General features: G+C 47.6%; 1 protein-coding gene across 3 annotated transcripts in view; it reads left to right on the top strand.

Annotated features, from left to right (window-relative positions):
* MPZL1 (myelin protein zero like 1) overlaps nt 1-18,716 on the top strand; it is a 52,210-nt gene that overhangs the window by 19,564 nt on the left and 13,930 nt on the right. For all 3 annotated transcript variants that reach the window (XM_044266879.1, XM_044266880.1, XM_044266881.1), the window contains exons 2-3: nt 14,091-14,257; nt 17,885-18,098. In XM_044266879.1, coding sequence (XP_044122814.1) covers nt 14,091-14,257; nt 17,885-18,098 — 381 coding nt within the window. The remainder of the gene's footprint in view (nt 1-14,090; nt 14,258-17,884; nt 18,099-18,716) is intronic.

The following is an 18,716-nucleotide window of genomic DNA, read 5'->3' on the forward strand; positions in this document are numbered from 1 at the left end:
TAGGGAAAAAAAAAATGAAGTGATACCTAAATGATAAAGTTTGTGCTATAGGAATCCTAAAAATTCAGCGGTTATCAGTTTGTTTCCTCCTGAAATGTTCTTTGAGAGCTTTGTGGCATGAGGAAGTACCCTGTGTTGGGCCCACGAAGGCCAGATAAGATGTGACTGCACCCCCAAGGAGTCTTGAGTCTGGGGGGTGTGCTCGAGGTAATGGCTCTACGAGAACCGAAGAGGTTTTGCCTCTCACTTGAAAGGTGTGGCCTCAATAGTCAGTAGTCAGAGAGATGTACAAGAAATACAGAGTAGCAGGGCAGAAGAGAAGAGGTAGTCAGATCAGGGAAGATTTTTACCAAAGTCCCGTTTGGGTGGATTCTTGAGATTCTGTGTGATTTTAGACGGCCTCGGCCCCAGCTCTGTATGTCTGCGTGCCGTGTGCCCTGAAGCTGGGCCATCTGCACGGCCTGTTGAGGGAAGTGAGAGCAAGCCCATACCCGCTCCCTGGAGACAAGCCCTCACCCGTGGAAAGCAGGAAAGGGTGGTGTGACTTTGCAAAGTCCTGTGCCGTGCGGAGGACTGTGGGCCTGGCGCAGTAATGGGGCAGCTGTGAAACTGGGTTTTCAGTTGGCATGAGTGAATTTGCATTTTAATGAAGACTCTGCCCAAAGGATAACCAGGGAGCAGACACAGCTGTGAGAGTGCCCATAGCTCTAGAAAAGGGTTTAGTATTTCCTTCTCTGTTTGATTCACTTCCCTGTGTGGTTAAAATGTGGCTAGTCTGTTTGTCTAGCTTTCCACTGCCCCGGGACAGACTCTGGTCTTACAGCTCTGTAGTCCGCTTCGCTTCAGAATCCAGCAGTTTCCAGGCTCTCGGACTCCTGGGGCGTTCTGGCTCCTCTGCTTCAGGGCTTCTCAACGCTCGACGTACGTTTCTGTTTTTCCCCTAAAGTTGTTGTTTGTTTGTTTGTTTTAAGATTTTATTTATTTATTTGACAGAGACATAGCGGGTGAGGGAACACAAGCAGGGGTAGAGAGAGAGGGAGAACCAGGCTCCCCGCTGAGCAGAGAGCCCGATGTGGGACTCGATCCCAGGACCCTGAGATCACGACCAGAGCTGAAGGCAGAGGCTTAACTGACTGAGCCACCCAGGCGCCCCTTTCCTAAAGTTCATTTTTAATGATTAAAATAATAATAAAAGGACAATATACATAGATATGAAGTCACAGGAATAATTTGGGGACCTGAGACCACTGGCACCTTAATTCCAGCAGCTAACGCATTCTTCCGAGTAAAGCAGATTTTTGTAATTTCTGTGTATACATTTAAACTTGTGTGTGATTAAGAATACAGTAGTGCACTGCCCTAGTCTTTTTTAAGAAGCTCCCGTCTGTGTGTATGCACTAATAGAGTTTTACAGTGGAACATACCTGTACCTACGCTCAGCCAGATGTCAGGCAAGGTTTGGCTCATATGCTTCCGGCACAGTCTTATCATACTGCAGGACAGAAGTGGAGCCTGATAGCTCAGCAGTTACCAGTTGAGAATCACCTGAGGGCTTTTTAAAAATCCTGGAGCCCAGGCCACACCCCTTTCCAATTAAATCACAGTTCCTGGGGCTAGAGGTGGATGTGGACACCAGCATTTGCCTTTAATAGACTGTTTTTCATAGCAAAACTGAAAGTTTATATATCCATATGCCATATACCCATATCGTCCCAGAGGTGCGTGGCCTCCCTCGTTATCCACCTCCCCACCAGCATGATGCATTTGTTACAATCGATGAACCTGCATTGATAAATCATAACCACCTGTGATCCATGATTTCCATTAGGGTTCACTCTGATGTTGTACCTTCTGTGGGCTTGGACAAGTGCATAGTGCCTTGTATCCATCATTGCCAGGCGGAGCGTTTCAGTAGTTTCAGTAGGCATCAGTACCTCTTAAAGCCCTCTAGGTGATTCCACGGTGCGGCCAAGGCCCAGGACCACTGCGCGGTCTTGTAGTTCTGGGCCTTATTTATTATTCTGACTTGTATGTGAAAACTCCCTCTGTCTTCTTTATACATCTTTATACTTAAGAGCCCACGTTTTATTTGAATAAAAGATTCAGTTAGAGCTTGATAATCAGCATATTGAAGAGAGTGGTGCTTTGGGGTCAGAATATCCGAGAGTCAACTTTTGGCTCCACATTGGCCAGATAAGTGATTTGGGCAAGTTCCTTGGCCTTTCTCTGAACTTCTGTCCACTAGATAACACCCAACAGGGTTGTTGAAAAATACTAAATGTCCTCTAGTTCAGTAATGCTTTACCCATAAGAAGCACTCAGTAAGTGGTGGTTTTCTCGTTGCATCCTTTTTGCCTTATTTTGGAGGTGAGGAATGCCCTTCTCGTCATTGACCACAGGCGTATTTTTCTCCAAGTCACATGTTCTGTTGTTGGCTGTAATACTTTGTGGGTTTTTTTTTCCCTGATTTGGATTAAATCATGGTTCAGGTATCTTCTAACATAATGTAGACCTTCTGAGAAGATCTGAGTGCTCAGAAAGATAGATTTAAGTACAGTGGTCTCCTGTTTGCATGAAATTATATAAGCCGTTTCAACATATGAGAAATATAAACTACATGAGAGTGTTATTTTTTCATCGTAAGATGGGCCCCCCAGAGGCTTCCGCGTGTTTACACGGAGCACTTTAGTCCACTAGAATCTATTGGAAGTGACATGATCTGATTTTTCACTTTTATCCGTTTGCTAAGAACTGAGAAAGCTGGGACACCTGATGTGGGGACGCAGTTCGGGTTGGCTATGGTCACGGCATTTGTGTTGATTGCTTGACTGGACATTTGGCCTTTTAAAAATTAATTAAAAAAAATTTTTTAAAGATTTATTTATTTATTTGACAGAGACCACAAGTAGGGGAGCGGCAGGCAGAGGGAGAAGCAGGGAGAGGGCTTCCCACTGAGCAAGGAGCCCGACGTAGGACTCGATCCTAGGACTCGAAGATCATGACCTGAGCCAAAGGCAGTGGCTTCACTGACTGAGCTGCCTGGGTGCCCCGTTTTGGCCTTTGATGGAGGCCCTGCGCTATGCCAAGTCTGCACTGGGACTGGGCGCAACCTGGGGGGCCAGCGCCGTGCCCCGGCCACAGCCTGCAGATACTTGTTCATTCTCCAGGAGACGGTCAGTCCTTACGGGGCAGTGGCAGAGTCCCCGTGTGGTTTGAAAGAATGAGCCGCTGACGGACAAAAGAAAAGCGGTAGCAGGAGAAAGGATGAACAGTCCATACATAGAGGAGGGCAGAGAAGAAATACTAGGGCTTTAAGGAGTCATATGATTAGTTAATGACTGGCCTGATTCAGGACGTTTTGAATGCCTCCCATTTGAGAAACAGAAAGACCTTTGTTGGTGCAAAAAATGTTAAAGATAGAGATGTGGCCAGCTGGACATTGCTTGTGAGTGGAGGGAGTGGCTCAGAGGAGTTCAGTAATCCTGTGTGTTAGTGGAAGTGCACAGACCTTCTTTTACTATTATTTTCTCCGAGATAAAGGTGTTTTTTTGTTTGTTTGGTTTTTTTAATTCCGGTATGCTTAGCATCCAGTGGTCGTTAGTGTCGGGTTACAAGACAGTGACTAGCAGTTGTGCACACTACTCAGCGCTCACCGTGGGGAGTGTACTCTTGACACCTTCACCTGCCTCCTCTGTCCCCACACCCTCCGTCCCGCTGGTGACCATCAGTTTGTTCTCCGTAGTTAACAGTCTGCTTCTTGGTTTGTCTCTCTTTTCCCCCTGTTAGTTTTGATTCTTAAATTCCACGTGTGAGTGAAGTCATAGTCTTTCTCTCACTGGCTTATTTTACTGAGCATAATACTCTCTGGATCTAGTCATGTTTTATAAAGGGCAAGATTTCATTCTTTTTTATGGCCAAGTAATATTCCATTGTATTATACATACTACATCTTCTTTATCCATTCGTCTACTGATGGACACTTAGGTTGCTTCCATAATGTGTCTATTGTAAGTAATGCTACAGTAAACACAGGGGAGCATGTATCCCTTTGAATTTTTTTGAGATAAATACCCAGTAATGGAGTTACTGGAATATATGATAGTTCAGTGTTCAACTTTTTTGAGGAGCCTCCATACTGTTTCCCACAGGGTTGCGCCAGTTTGCATTCCCACCAACAGTGCACGAGGGTTCCCCTTTCTCCACATCCTCACCAACACTTCTTTCTTTCTTTTCTTTTCTTTTCTTTTTTTTTTAATGTTAACCATTCTGACAAGTGAGGTGATATATCATTGTAGTTTTGACTTGCATTTCCCTGATGATGAGTGATGTGGGGCATCTTTTGCATGTGTCTGTTGGCCATCTGGAGATCTTCTTTAACAAGATGTCTGTTCTGCCCATTTTGGGGTTTTTTGTTTTTTGTTTTTAATTTGACAGAGATCACAAGTAGGCAGAGAAACAGGCAGATAGAAAGGGGGAAGCAGGCTCCCTGCTAAGCAGAGAGCCCGATGTGGGGCTCCATCTCAGGACCCTGGGATCATGACCTGAGGCGAAGGCAGAGGCTTAACCCACTGAGCTACCCAGAAGCCCCTCTTCTGTCCATTTTTTTATTGGGTTGTTTGTGGGGTTTCTTTGTGGTGTTCTTGTTACAGTTCTTAATATATATATATTTTTTTAAATATTTTATTTATTTTTTTGACAGAGAGAGTTCACAAGTAGGCAGAGAAGCAAGCAGAGAGAGAGGGGGAAGCAGGCTCCCTGCCGAGCAGAGAGCCCGAGGTGGGGCTCGATCCCAGGACCCTGGGATCATGACCTGAGTCTTTAACCCACTGAGCCACCCAGGCGCCCCATTTTGGATACTAACCCTTTTGCAGACATGTCATTTGCAAATGACACTCAGTAGGTTATCTTTTAGTTTTGTTGCTTATTTCCTTTACTGTGCAAAAGGTTTTTATTTTGATGTAGTTTCAATAGTTTATTGTTACTTTTGTTCCCATTGCCTTAGGAGACATATCTAGAAAGATGTTGTTACAGCTGATGTCAGAGAAATTACTGCCTGTGCTCCTTCTAGGATTTTTTTTAGGGTTTCAGGTCTTACATTTAGGTCCTTAACCCATTTTGAGTTTATTTTTGTGTGTGGTGTGAGAAAGTGGTCTCATTTCATTCTTCTGCATGCAGCTGACCAGTTTTCCCAACGCTGTTTGTTGAAGAGACTTCCCGTCACATACTCTTCCTCCCCTGTTGTGCGTTAATTGGCCATGTGATTGTGGGGTTTCGTTCTGAGCTCTCTGCTCTGTTCATTGATCCGTGTGTTTCTGTGTTGCTACCATGCTGGTTTGATCACTACAGCTCTGTCATGTAACTTGAAGTCCGCAATTGTGATGCCTTCAGTTTTGTTTTTCTTTTTCAAGGTTGCTTGTCTATTTGGGGTCTTAAAGTAGTACATACCCCTTTCTTATTGAACATTTCAAAAGGTGAGTCTCCTTTGGGATTCCCTCATCTAGATTGGAAGAAGACTCTTGAACCCTGTGTAAGCTTCCTCCAGGATCACCCTCAGCGTCCTAACCCGGCCCCCAGCAACCCTGCGAGCGCTGGGGCCTTACCCTCAGGGCATTTGTTGTGCAGCGAGTATGCTTTCTGTAGCTGGTTTAGTTGGCATGTCTTATTTTTCTCTCTCTCTGTCCTTCCTTTTTCAAACAAACGTTTGTTGAACACCTTAACACAGGCATTTGTGAGGGGACAAGAACATGATGAAGAACCAGGTGGACGCAGTCCCTTCTCTCCTGGCTACAGACAGCGGGTCGCTCCAGCAGATATGTGAGGGGCCGTTGCGGAGCCCGGCCGGGCCAGATGCCAGGAGCACGGGGCGCAGAGTGTGGGCAAGCGCTGGCAGGAAGTCACTTTTAGATTGAGGCCTGGAGCATAACTGCAGACAGAGTGTAGAGGAGTGTGTTCCTGACACATGAAACGCTTTTTTTTTTAAGATTTTACTTACTTATGGGGCATCTGGGTGGCTCAGATGGTTGGGCATCTGTCTTTGGCTCAGGTCGTGATCTCAGGGTCCTGGGATGGAGCCCCACATCAGGCTCTCTGCTTCTTTCTCTCCCTCTGCACTATCCCTGCTTGTACACTCTCTGTCTTTCAAATGAATAAAAAAATCTTAAAAAAAAAAAAAGATTTTATTTATTTGCAAGAGAGAGGGAGGAAGAGAGAGCACAAGCAGGGGGAGCCCCAGGCAGACAGAGACACAGGCTTCCCACTGAGCAGGGAGCCCAGCATGGGACTTCATCCCAGGAATCTGGGATCATGACCTGAGCTGAAGGCAGATGCTCAACAGAGCCACCCAGGGATCCCACATTCTGGAATTTAAAAAGTAAATCTCTTACTAGCTTACTGTTGTCTTCCTTTCTTTAAAAAGACAATTTTTATTATGAAAAATTAAATACAGAGGAGTATACGTGTGTGTTTTCAGCTTACAAAGCTAATGTTTTTGTTTTTGTTTTGTTTTAAGATTTGGTTTATTTATTTGACTTAGAGAGACAGCAGGAGAGGGAGCACAAGGAGGGGGAGAGGGAGACATGGAGAGCGGGACGCAAGGCCAGATCCCACCTGGGATGGTGACCTGAGCCAAAGGCAGACACTCAGCAACTGTGCCACCCAGGCGCCCCCGAGGAGCTAACGGGAGCTAACGTTAAAACGCGCTTCCAGGGCGCCTGGGTGGCTCAGTGGGTTAAGCCGCTGCCTTCGGCTCAGGTCATGGTCTCAGGGTCCTGGGATCGAGTCCTGCATCGGGCTCTCTGCTCAGTGGGTAGCCTGCTTTCCTCCCTCTCTCTGCCTGCCTCTCTGTCTACTTGTGATCTCTGTCAAATAAATAAATAAAATCTTTAAAAAAAAAAAAAGTGCTTCCATGCCCTCACTACCTACCCTAGGAAATCGAACGTTACCAACAGCGCACGCCTTTTTCATCCGGTCCCCTCCATCCTCTTCCACTTAGAACCCCCATCTGAATTGTGTTTCATGTTCTTTTGTTTTTCTCTTTCAGTATGTTTTAAAAGGTCATATTTATGCTTGTGTTAGGAGATATTATGATATCAGATTAACATTGTGTGCAAATAGCCAACAAGAGATAGGCCAGAAAGCTATTTAAATAAACTGCTTGATTGTACTCTTTTAGGCAGGAGAATAAACTGGTAACATCAAAGTGTTTCCAAAAAAATTTCAAAACAAAAGCCTTATTTCGGTTTAAGGAAAAATAGCGGGGGTTGTTGAAAGGGCGAGGTTTTGACAAAGCAGGGCCGGACAGACCAGTAGTGATAACGACAAGGAGCTGCTTCCCTCCTTAAGTTTCAGGGTCCCTGTCTAGGCTTTGAACGTGTGTATTCATTTATAATAATGCTGTTCCCGTGTATTTCAAATGATTTCATGGTATGAGAATTTGAATTTACTTGGCATAAGGCCATTTGGCATGTTAATTAGGAGGCATTATTGACATTGCATTACTTCAGTGATTCAAAATACTGAAATAGATCCTGTCAGCGTTCCTGGGTGGCTCGTGGGTTAAGCACCTGCCTTTGGCTCAGGTCATGATTCTTGGACCTCTGCTCTGTGGGGGCCTGCATCTCCCTCTCCCTCTGCCTGCCACTCCCCCTGCTTGTACTCTCTCTTCACCTGCTCTGTCAAATAAATAATTAAAAAAAAAAAGAAATAGATCATGTCAAAATATAGACTCTTGGCCAAACTATTCTTGAATTGGCTTTTTTTTTGTGATTGCGGTGGATGCTGTTTTGTTGTTTTGTTTTTTTCCTCAGCTGTTGTGGTTCTCCCTCTGAAATAGAAGAATATCCAAATGGTGGGTTTCATAGTCGATTACTGTAGAAATGACTTCTGGTGAGTTGATTTTGCAAACTCTTTGATTCCTCATCAGATGATTTTTCAGGCTTTTTTCATTTGAATTAATCTCCCAGGAAAAGGGTTGTCTTTGGTCTGGTGTCTTGCCCTTTGATGGCAAGTGTAGCTTAGCAGGATTCCTTCCCCCCAGGAAGAAAGTAAGCTCAGCGCCTGTTACCGTTTTGAAATTTGCGTGTAAGTTAATGTATAACTCAGAATCCAAGTTGCGGGACAGAAAAACGTTTAGACCTCACTTAACCTTTTATTTCGTTTCGGTTCACTTCTGTGTTTTTATTCCTGAGGCAGTTGGTTTTTCCAGGATTCAAGAGGAGACTTTTCCCCATCTGAACTTTTGAATTAAAGCTTTAGTTCTCACGGCAATGTTTGCCACGAACCTAAATCTTCAGCCTAAACGAGCCCTATTGACGGTCTCGCTCAGGCTGGGGCCCCGTCCGCAGTGGCGAGGGGTGACGGGTTTACAACCCTAGTTTCCCTCATCTCACTGTGCTTTCCATTTGCATTTCTAGCCGTTCTAGGTGACTCTCTTTCATGACTGTGAAGACAGGCCCTCTGGAGTGATTTTACTGTGTATTTACAGCACTTCTGCGGACGGGGGTTGGGGACACTCTGCACAGAGCGCACCGTGCCCGGTTGGTTCAGAAACCACTGAACTCAGGCCTTGCAGGAGCGGTGTGGGCTGCCCGGAGTCAGTGAAACCCGTGCTTCACCCCCGCGGTGCCAGCCTCGCCCACCGGGAGCAGCACCCTTCTCGCGTTCCCGCTGGCCGCGGGCGGGGTGGAGCCCATGGCTGACTGCGGCTCTGCAAGCGTGGGGACCCACTGAAGGTCCTCCCCAGGAGCCCTGGGCAGAGTGCCCGGCTCGGCCTCCCCAGCGCTGCCGGCTCTGCCCTGGCCTCTCCTGGCCCCACAGCTTCCCGGGTTCCCTCCCGTCTCTCTGCCCTTGGGGGCGCTCACAGGCTGAGAGGCCATGACATGCCCAGGGCGGCTGCTGCAGCTCTGCCCAGGGCCAGGCGCGGGGAGAAGCCTCGGCGGGACGGCCTGAGCAGGGGTCGGGAGCTCACGCTCGGGGGCTTCAGGGGCCTGTGAGGGCTCCCGCCCGATGCTGGCTCACGCGGAGAACCGTGGAGTGTCTTGGGCAGAGCAGTGATATGCTCCCATACGTATTTTGCAAGATCTGCGCAGCCCCCCGTGGACTGGCTGCCGCGAGCTGGGCGGAGGTGGGGTGGAGGCACCAGTTGGGGAAGCCGCCTGGACACCCTGGCTGGAACCAGGACGGCGGCGCTGGGAGACGCAAGGACGGGGCACTTCGGAGAGATTCTTTTTTTTTTTTTTTTTTTTTTTTTTAATTTTATTTATTTGACAAAGAGTGAAAGAGGGAACACAAGCAGGGGGGAGTGGGAGAGGGAGAAGCAGGCTTCCTGTGGAGCAGGGAGCCCGATGCGGGGCTCCATCCCAGGACCCTGGGATCATGACCTGAGATGAAGGGAGACGCCCAACCACGGAGCCCCCCAGGCACCCCTTGAGAGATGTTTCTAAGTAGACACAGCATGTTTGGTGACAGCATGGAGGTGAGTGTGAGAAAGCTCAGGGTCAGGAAGCCTCAGCCGCTGGAAGGCTGGCCTCGCCGCTTGCTGAGCTGGAAGGGGCCGCGGAGCAGTGGGCTTGAGAGCGGGAGTCAGGAAGTCGGTCCGCACATACTAAGTTTGAGATGCTAGTTAGAGCCAAGTGAGGCAGTTGATGGCATTGTGTGTGTGTGTGTGTGTGTGTGTGTGTGTGTGTCCAGCATTTAGGGGATAATTGCAGCCTTAAGACTAGATGAGGTCATCAAGAGAAGAGATAAGGGGTCAGCAGGAAGGTCTGGAACTCTCCGACTGCGACTGCGGAGGTCAGGAGAACCAGAAAAGGAGCAGGCAGTGAGACACGAGAACCAACAAGTGGCGTTTCAGAAGTCAAACTGAGAAAGAACAGCTGTTCCAGTGGGAAGCCTTCAGCTGTGTGCCATGTGAGGACTGAGAACTGGCTGTGCATTTAGCCCCATGGAATCATCGGATTCTTTGACAAGAAGAGCTTCAGTGGGGGGCTGAGAATAAAAGCCTGGGTTGGGTTTATTCAAGAGAATATGGGAGGAGAGGCCTTGGCACAGTAAATATGGACCATTCTTTGAAGATCTGTAAAATAGAAGAGAACGAAACAGCCATCACGGTGGGGAGATGCAGGGTCAAGGTTTTTTCCTGTACAGCTGGGATGTAAGTATAGATGTGGGTGTATATGTGGCTGCTGGCAGTGACTCAGGAGCGTGAAACATTCCAGAGAAAGAGGAAGAGTTGCTGACTGACATCCTTAGTTAGGCCAGAGAAGAGGTCCTGTGTAGAGGGGCCGGCCCTGGAGAGGAGCACAGAGGTTTCCTGTGGGGACTGGGGAAGTTCTCTGCTGCTTGCTTCTGCTTTCCCAGTGAATAGGAAGCACAGTGTTCGGGGAGAGTCGAGGTTAGAGAGGAAGATGTGACAGTGGCAAAGCAGATGCACTAGGGAAGTGGGGAAGGGTTGCTGGGCAGCATGAAGAGCCCCCTTTTAAGTTAGTGGTCATGAGTTTCAGGTGAAACCAGCCTGTGGGATTGTGTCCTTTTCTCCGTCGTGCTCCGCGGTCTCAGTGGAGATGAGGGGCGTGGTGGGAGTACAGGATCGGGTTGAATGCACAGAGGGGAGAGAGTCAGAGGGTGGGTCCAGTCACATGCCCCGGAACCGGCCTGAGTAGGACAAAACGAAGACGTGCTGAGCATGAGAGACCGTAAAGGGACTGGAGGGTGGATGGGTTTTTAGGTTCAGCTGCAGCTGAAGGATCGGCAAAGTCAGGGTCTTGGGGGACGTGCCCTGGAAAGACAGGAGGTGAGAAGCATGAGATTGTGGAGGGTGTGTTCATATTAATAATAGGGTCTGGGGCTGTGCTTCTCAGCTATGGGTAGTTTGGCCCCAAGAAGCTGTTTCAGCGTCTGGGGACATTTTTTGATTGCCATGGCTGGAAGGGGAGAGCCAGGGGTGAGAGGGTGTTAACCAGGTCTGTATGGAGCGTTTTGTTTTATTTTATTGGAACTGCTGATTGGCCAGAGTTGGAATTCCTAATCCTGGCTGTAAGAGCTTCCTGTCCTAATCAGCCAAAGAGTGACCCTTTTTTAAGTCACTTGTTCATTAACAAGTGATATCATTAAGTCTGTCTTAGATTGTCTAAACGCCACTTGGGGATTTGGTTTGTCTTTATGGTCAAAATTCAGTGACTGTAAACTCAGACCCTTGGCCCAGTTCCATCTCTAAATAACCTCTCAGGTGTCAGATTTTGCATGCCAGCCTTGAGGGAGGGATCTGGCCGAAGAAAACCCTTGAGGAGACCTTTATTAATTGGCGTTGTAGATTGGCTTCCATTGCAGTGCTCACCACAGTGGAGAAAACCAGTCAAAATGACGCAGCGTAAGTAAGGTTTATAAACCAGTGCTGCTTCCTGGAATAACCTGGTCAGATGGCCTGGTCTTGTGCTTTGTCCTTCACTTTGAACTCAGATGCCTTGGCGTGCTTTTCTGCCTACCCACAATGGCAGGGAACGTCTTTTGTTTGCTTCTTGTTTGAAAGAAGGGCTTGTTTTGAGGTTTGGACCGCAAATAATAATCCATTGTTCTCTGTAATAATAATCCACCCTCCTTAGCAGAAAAAGTCTGCTTGATGCAGTGTGGCTGTCAGTTGATTTAAGAGAACAGCCGAAAGTGCCCATTGTGTCCTGAGAATAAACATTTGCAAGACGGTTGGGAGGACTGGGGGAGGACTTGCTCTCCGCGGCCGAGAGTCCTGGTTAAGACTCAGGAAGAAAACGTCCCGCACACGGTCGTCAGGCCTGGCGGTAGACAGTGCCCTTCCCTGTTGTGCTCATCTGTTACATTTGAAGAAGAATCGGGACACTGCGGGTACGGATTCTTCCCAAACTGTGACTTTAAAAAACATCTTTATTTGGAAGATGATCTTTTCTATGTTAGCTTTAATTGGTTTCATTTTTAGGCTAAATTATTTTCTTTGTAACCTTCATTTGATCCATGAACATGTCTTTTTTGAGTGAAGATTATTTTATTTTAGCAGCAATCCTTAAAATTCTTACAGTTGGCTCTGCTTACAGATTTGAAAAAAGGAGCTATTTTTATATTATAAGTGATAGACATTTTAATGACTATTTCTGGGCTTAGGCTAACTGCATGAACTCAGTGGGTGAAGTGAAAATGTGACCCAGCGTGCGCAGCTGGTTCTTCTATGGCGCGCGGAAACGTAGCAGTAGATAACGGTTTCACTAAGGAAAGCAGATTGTGTTGTGCATATTTTTGCCTTAAATCCCTTAAAGGAAAAAAGGTCAGTTAAACAATAAACTTGGCTTTTTTTTTTTTCTTAAGATTTTGTTTATTTATTTTTGCAGGAGAGGGAGAGAGAGCGCGTGTCCACAGTGGAGGAGGGGCTGCAGGGAGGGGCAGAGGGAAAAGCAGGCTCTTCACGACTGGCTCGGGCCTCCAGACCAGCGGAAGGCAGATGCTTTACTTTCTGGGCCACACAGGGGGCCCTGGCTTTTTTTTTTTTTTTTTTTTTTTTAAGATTTATTTGTTTATTATAGTGCAGGGAAGGGGAGGGGCAGAGGGAAAGACAAAAACAGTCTCAAGTAGAGTCCCCACCAATCGCGGGGTCCAGTGGGGGCTTGATCCCAAGAGTCCGAGACCCTGACCTGAGCTGAGCTCCAGTCCAGTGCTTAATGACTGAGCCACCCAGGTGTTCTTAATATGGCTCTAAATGAAGCGATATCGTACCCAGAATAGTTTGAATTACATTAAATATAGAAGATGAGAAAAGTTTAGTTCAGTGTGATCGTGGTTGAAATTTAACAGGTAGAACTGTTTAAAAAAGTGGAAAAAAACATGCCCTCAACATTATTAAAAATAGACCATCAGGGAAGCAACCAAGATGTCCTTCAGGAGGTGAATATCCATAAATATATCCATTATTCAGCAATAAAAAGAAATGCTATAAAATGACATGGAAGAAACTTAAATATTACTAAGTGATAGCAGCTAATTTGAAAAGGCTACATTTGGGGGCACCTCGGTGGCTCAGTGGGTTAAAGCCTCTGCCTTTGGCTCAGGTCATGATCTCAGGGTCCTGGGATCGAGCCCCGCATCAGGCTCTCTGCTCAGCGGGGCGCCTGCTTCCTCCTCTCTCTCTGCCTGCTTCTCTGCCTGCTTGTGATCTTCTCTGTCAAATAAATAAATAAAATCCTTAACAACAACAACAAAAAAGGCTACATTTGCTGTATGATTCCAACCAACTTTGTCTCTGGCAAAGGCAAAGAAACAGTAGAAAAAAATCAGTGGTTGCCAGGGGCTTGGGGCAGGGAGGAGACAGTGAACAGGCGGGACACAGAGTTTTAGGGCAGTAGAATGATTCTGTGTTTGACTGTAATAGTGGATACTTTGTCAAAACCCATGAAATGGATAGCATAGAGTGAGCCTTAATATAAAGGTGGGCTTTAGTTAACAATATTGACTCATCAGTGGTCCAGTGTACTACACTAACAAAAGATGTTACTAATAGGGAAACTTGGAGCGGGGGAGGGAGTGAGGGAAGAGATGGGAACCCTCTGCTTCTGTCATTTCTGTAAGTCTGGTTAATTTTATTTATATATATATGGATATACATATATATATATATATATATATATATATAATTTATTTGACAGAGATCACAAGCAGTCAGAGAGGCAAGCCAGTGGGGAAGCAGGCTCCCTGCTGAGCAGAGAGCCCAATGCGGGGCTCGATCCCAGGACCCCGAGGTCATGACCTGAGCTGAAGGCAGAGGCTTCACCCACTGAGCCACCCACACGCCCCAAGTCTGGTTAATTTAAAAGAAAACATAGACATTAGGTATAGCTGAATAGTGAAAATACCTTCTTGCTGAAAAACAGGAACAAAGTCCTGGGCGGTCAGCAGTTCACCCTGCTTGCGGGCAGTATCTGGCGTGGAACATTCTGCCAGACGCGCGTAGTACAGGTTGGCCGCAGAGGTGCTGTAGACATCGAGTAACTCTCTGGTCTTTGCCGTCTTCCCTCATAGGTCGGCACGGTGGTGCTCGCTAAGTCCGACTCAGGCTCTCTTTGGTCTTCTCTCTCCAGTGACCACTGGCGTGCCAGCCTTGGAGGTGTATACGCCAAAGGAAATCTTCGTGGCAAATGGGACACAAGGGAAGCTGACTTGCAAGTTCAAGTCCGCGAACACCACAGGCTCGTCGACCTCGGTCTCCTGGAGCTTCCAGCCAGAGGGGACCGACACCACTGTGTCGGTAGGAATGCTCACATCCTCCTGCCGAGCCTCCCTCCCCGCTTCTCCCCTGCTGTCCTGTCGTGAATGTACGTTCTCCAACGGCTGGTTTGCTTCCCAAAGGGCTGTGCTGACAATCAGATTCCAGGGCCCTTCTCTTGCTTCAGACTCTCCGGGAAGAAATAATTCAGCATCCTTGAAATGCAGTTCTTTCCTTGGCCTTGCGCAGGTGGCACTGCCCCCGCACCGCACCCTGTTCTCCTCCATCTCATCCCCTTATGGGATTCTCTTCCATGGAGCAGCTTCCAGTCGACCCTGCTGACCAATCCTGGTTGATCCTCCCCATTTCAACTTTGATTTGCCCCATTTTTATTTGTATTTCTTTGAACTATTCCTGTTTTACACACACACACACACACACACACACACACTCCTTTCTGATTTAAGTCTGAGGGTTTTTATTTAGAGTCCATCTGCTTCCGTGGCAGTTGTGGGCCTTCCTGTGCAGCGGGTCCTCAGTCGTGTGCTCTCACTCTGGAGTAATTGGGGGTAGGAATGGTCCCGGGCGGGGGACTTCAGACTAAGGTGAGCGGCCGAGCAGAGATGCGCGCCAGAGAGCTGACAGGAAGGCTCGTCTGTCAGCAGCTGAGTGCGGACCCAGCAGTGTGGTGATTCCACGTGGACGGACCGTCTGGTTCTTTTTTTAATGTACTTTTAAGACACATTATTTATTTATTTGAGAGAGAGCATGTAAGAGAGCACAAGCAGAGGGAGGGTCAGAGGCAGAGGGAGAAGCAGGCTCCCCGCTGAGCAGAGAGCCCGACGCGGGGCTCCATCCCAGGACCCGAGATCATGACCTGAGCTGAAGGCAGACGCTTAACCCACTGAGCCCTCCCGGCACTCCGGCCCCCCTGATTCGTGTCTGCAAGATGGGGACGAGCAGCCCTCCCCCTGGGCTGCTGTGAGGGTCGCAGAGGATTGTCACGTCAAGTGCTTGGGACTGTCTGGCTCCTAAGGGGTAATGTGTGCACAGTTTGTCCTGTTTCTGTGGCTCCATCTGCACATGGACGGGCTCTAGCGCGTCTCCTTTTTCAGGGTGTCAGTTCTCAGCAGGGACAGAGTCTGCTGCTTCTCTCTAAGATAAATTCTGCGTGATGATGGGTTACATCCCCGAGCACCCTCTGGAGGCTGTGCCCCTCATACGCCTGTCTCATCGCCTCCTCACCCTCGCGAGGAACATGTGTGTTTCCCACTGCAGACTTGGGGGGCATGGGAAACTGCTCAGAGGGTTGTGACCTACCCCATGTCACACCATACAGGCGGGAATTGTTCAAACCCTGTTTTGTTGCCCTCCTGTTGCTCTGTTATTTCCACTATGTCTCCCTTCACTCAGAGGGAAACAATTTGGTTTTTTTTATTTGTTCGTTTGTTTCGTTTTTAAAGATTTTATTTATTCAGCAGAGAGAGATCACAAGTAGGCGGAGAGGCAGGCAGAGAGGAGGAAGCAGGCTTCCCGCTGTGCAGAGAGCCCGATGTGGGGGTCAATCCCAGGATCCTGGGATCATGACCTGAGCCGAAGGCAGAGGCTTAACCCACTGAGCCACCCAGGTGCCCCAAGGGAAACATTTGTTTACTGTCTCTAGGCTTTAGGGATTGCTTCAAGCTGTGTCTCTCAGTCTTATTATTCATTATCCCCTTCCTACGGAGTGTCTTTGAAACATGCTTTCCTAATTTCTGTCCTTCTTCTATGAAATCTTAAGACCACAGATACACTGTTAAATCTGTTTTATATGTAAAAAAGAGTAGGATTTTTTTCTTATTGTTTTCTGTCCTCAGAACCAATATTTGCCCCCCGCGGTGAGAGGTGCCACCCCTGTTGAGAACGCATGGTTTAGAAGCTCTAGAAGCTGCTATTTGGTCATCTGTGGAAGTGGAGAGATCTTTTTTTTTTTTTTTTTTTAACATAGAGTCTTTGTGCAAAAAATGTACCCTTGATGCCTTTCCTGAAAGAACAGAGTGACTGCCTGTCCATTATCTCTAGATCATGAGCTCCTGAGGGTCTCCTTTGGGAACTGGCGGTGTGTATAGAGATGACTGGAGCCCTGGGAATAAAACTTCAGCCTGAGTGGCTTCACTTCCCGACATGCGATGTCAGGAAAGCTACATGTTCACTGTTGAATTAAGTCTCCAAAACAAGACCTGTTGCTCCAGGTTGGAATATATCACACCTGACTTCCAAATCCTTAAGTGGACCTATGTCTTCCGGGATTTTCATAAAAAAGGAAGCTGCCCTGGATGTTATGCCAGAGAAGGAAGGCAGGCTGAGGTCAAGTCCATGAGTGCAGATGTTAGATAACTTACTCCCTGGGTACAGCTGGGGGTGACTGTCCGTGAGTTTGCATAGGAGTGAGTGAGGGCAGGAGTCGTGCGGACGTCCAGGGGAAGCGGTCTGCGTCTTTATGGGAACACGGCCTCGGTGCAGAAGATGCTTCCCACAGACGCAAAATTTAGCACACAGGAGTTGACTCAAATGAGTCCAAACCTGTGAGGGTTCCCCACCTGAAGTCTTCGGTAAGAGTGGGTGTGAGGGGCATCGTTCAGTCCACATTCCTTCTCACCAGGAAGACACCCAGTGGTAATAACTTTCTCTCAAAAAGTTGACTCCATTTATGCTCGAGACAGTCTTGTCAAGTGGCTTCAAGCAAGTCTACAAGACTTACTGTGGAGAACATGCTGTGTTCATTAGCGTATTTAGCTGAGCAGTTTATACTTACACACCAACCTGATCACAGGCAATTCCTGAACGCTTAGCTCTTGATACAAGATCTTTTAACTCAAAAGCATCAGAATATGTTTAATAAGATGAGCTGGTTGCTTTGGTTTTTATAGGTTTCCCCTGGCCCATTCCCATCCCACCAGGGAGTAAGGAGAAAGAGCTGCTTGGATCGAAGCCCAGGATCAGGAGAGATCCCCGGCCCCTAGACCATACCTAGCTTCCAAGGTGCTGGGCTTAACAAGGCTTCTTTGAGAAATGAGTTCCTTTGCTAAAAAAGCAGGTGTGAGGAAAGTTAGCTGAAGGCTGATGTTCGAAGAGAAGTGAGGACATCGGTTGTCTGGGCTTCCTCTCACACACCCGTAACATTTCCCTGGGAAACCAGTACGTAAGAGGGAGAAGCCCGTCAGATTAACTAACTGCTCTGTGATATTTAGGCTTTACCTGCTTCAGGGCTTTCTAGAACTAAGTGGTAAACTTTGTGAATTCAGACCGAAACCTTTGGATTCAGTCTCTATCATGGTGTGGTCACTGGCTCTGAAGGGTCAGATGGTCCTGACTTTGGGTCCACCCCCTGTTGTCACTGTGACCCTGAACAGATGGCTTCTTTGAGTCTCCTTTTCCTTATGTATGAAGAATGGGCAGTAATCACTCCACCAATGACATATTGAGAAGATTTGAGATGATATACGAGTTTATGGCTTCAGCTGAAATAGTGTCAATCCCCGTGCTTTCTAAACGCTGGTCTGGCTTCTGTCCCATAGCTCACTTGTCATATGGAGTTGTATGCCTTTCTCTATGAAGTCTTCGCCCATTACGGAGTATGGGGTGCCTGCCTGTGAGGAGAGCTCATGTGTCTTTTTTTTCTGGTTGCAGTTTTTCCACTACTCCCAAGGGCAAGTGTATCCTGGGAATTACCCACCATTTAAGGACAGGACCAGCTGGGCTGGAGACCTGGACAAGAAGGACGCATCCATCAACATAGAAAATATGCAGTTTATCCACAACGGCACCTATATTTGTGACGTCAAAAACCCTCCTGACATTGTTGCCCAGCCAGGACACATTAGGCTCTATGTCGTAGAGAAAGGTACTTCCCTGAGTGTTTTGGCAGTGGTAACACAGTCCCCTTTGTCTCAGGTTCAGTTGAAGAGCAGGAGTGACATTTCCGAGTATGTTTGTCTGCAGTTAGGTGCCCTGCCCCTGTGTACCTCTAGCTGCAAGGTCGGGGAGCCCCTGCTTTTCCAGCTGCTTGAGCCGGGTTCCCCATCTGTATCCTTGGAGCCCACTGACCCAAATTCAGGAATGTCCTTCTTCAGTATTAATTGGAAGTAAGACCGAACTCACAGTGGGTGGAAGGGGTGGGCAGTGGGAAAGAAGGTGAGTACAGCTTCCATGTCCTTCGAGGGAGAGTTTCCACATTTGCAAAAGCAGGACAGTGTTTTCCTTCCCTTTCTTGGAAAATAAGCAGGAAATGCAGGTTCTGCATTTGGTGTCTCCTTTGAGACAAAGTCTGCTTTGTTGGAGAGCAAATTGAGGTAAATTCACAGCCCTGGAATTTCTCTGGCTTTAGAGCATCGGGAGGGAGGCGTGTGTGGCAGACGTGCGATGCTCTGTCGTGCCTCCTTCACCTGTGAGCGTGTGCACGTCGTCAGTCAGACACCAGGAGCTCATAATGCAGACACTAAAGAGGACGTGGAAGCCCCTA

This window comes from Neovison vison, chromosome 10 (genome assembly GCF_020171115.1).
Source record: "Neovison vison isolate M4711 chromosome 10, ASM_NN_V1, whole genome shotgun sequence".
NCBI lineage: Eukaryota > Metazoa > Chordata > Mammalia > Carnivora > Mustelidae > Neogale > Neogale vison.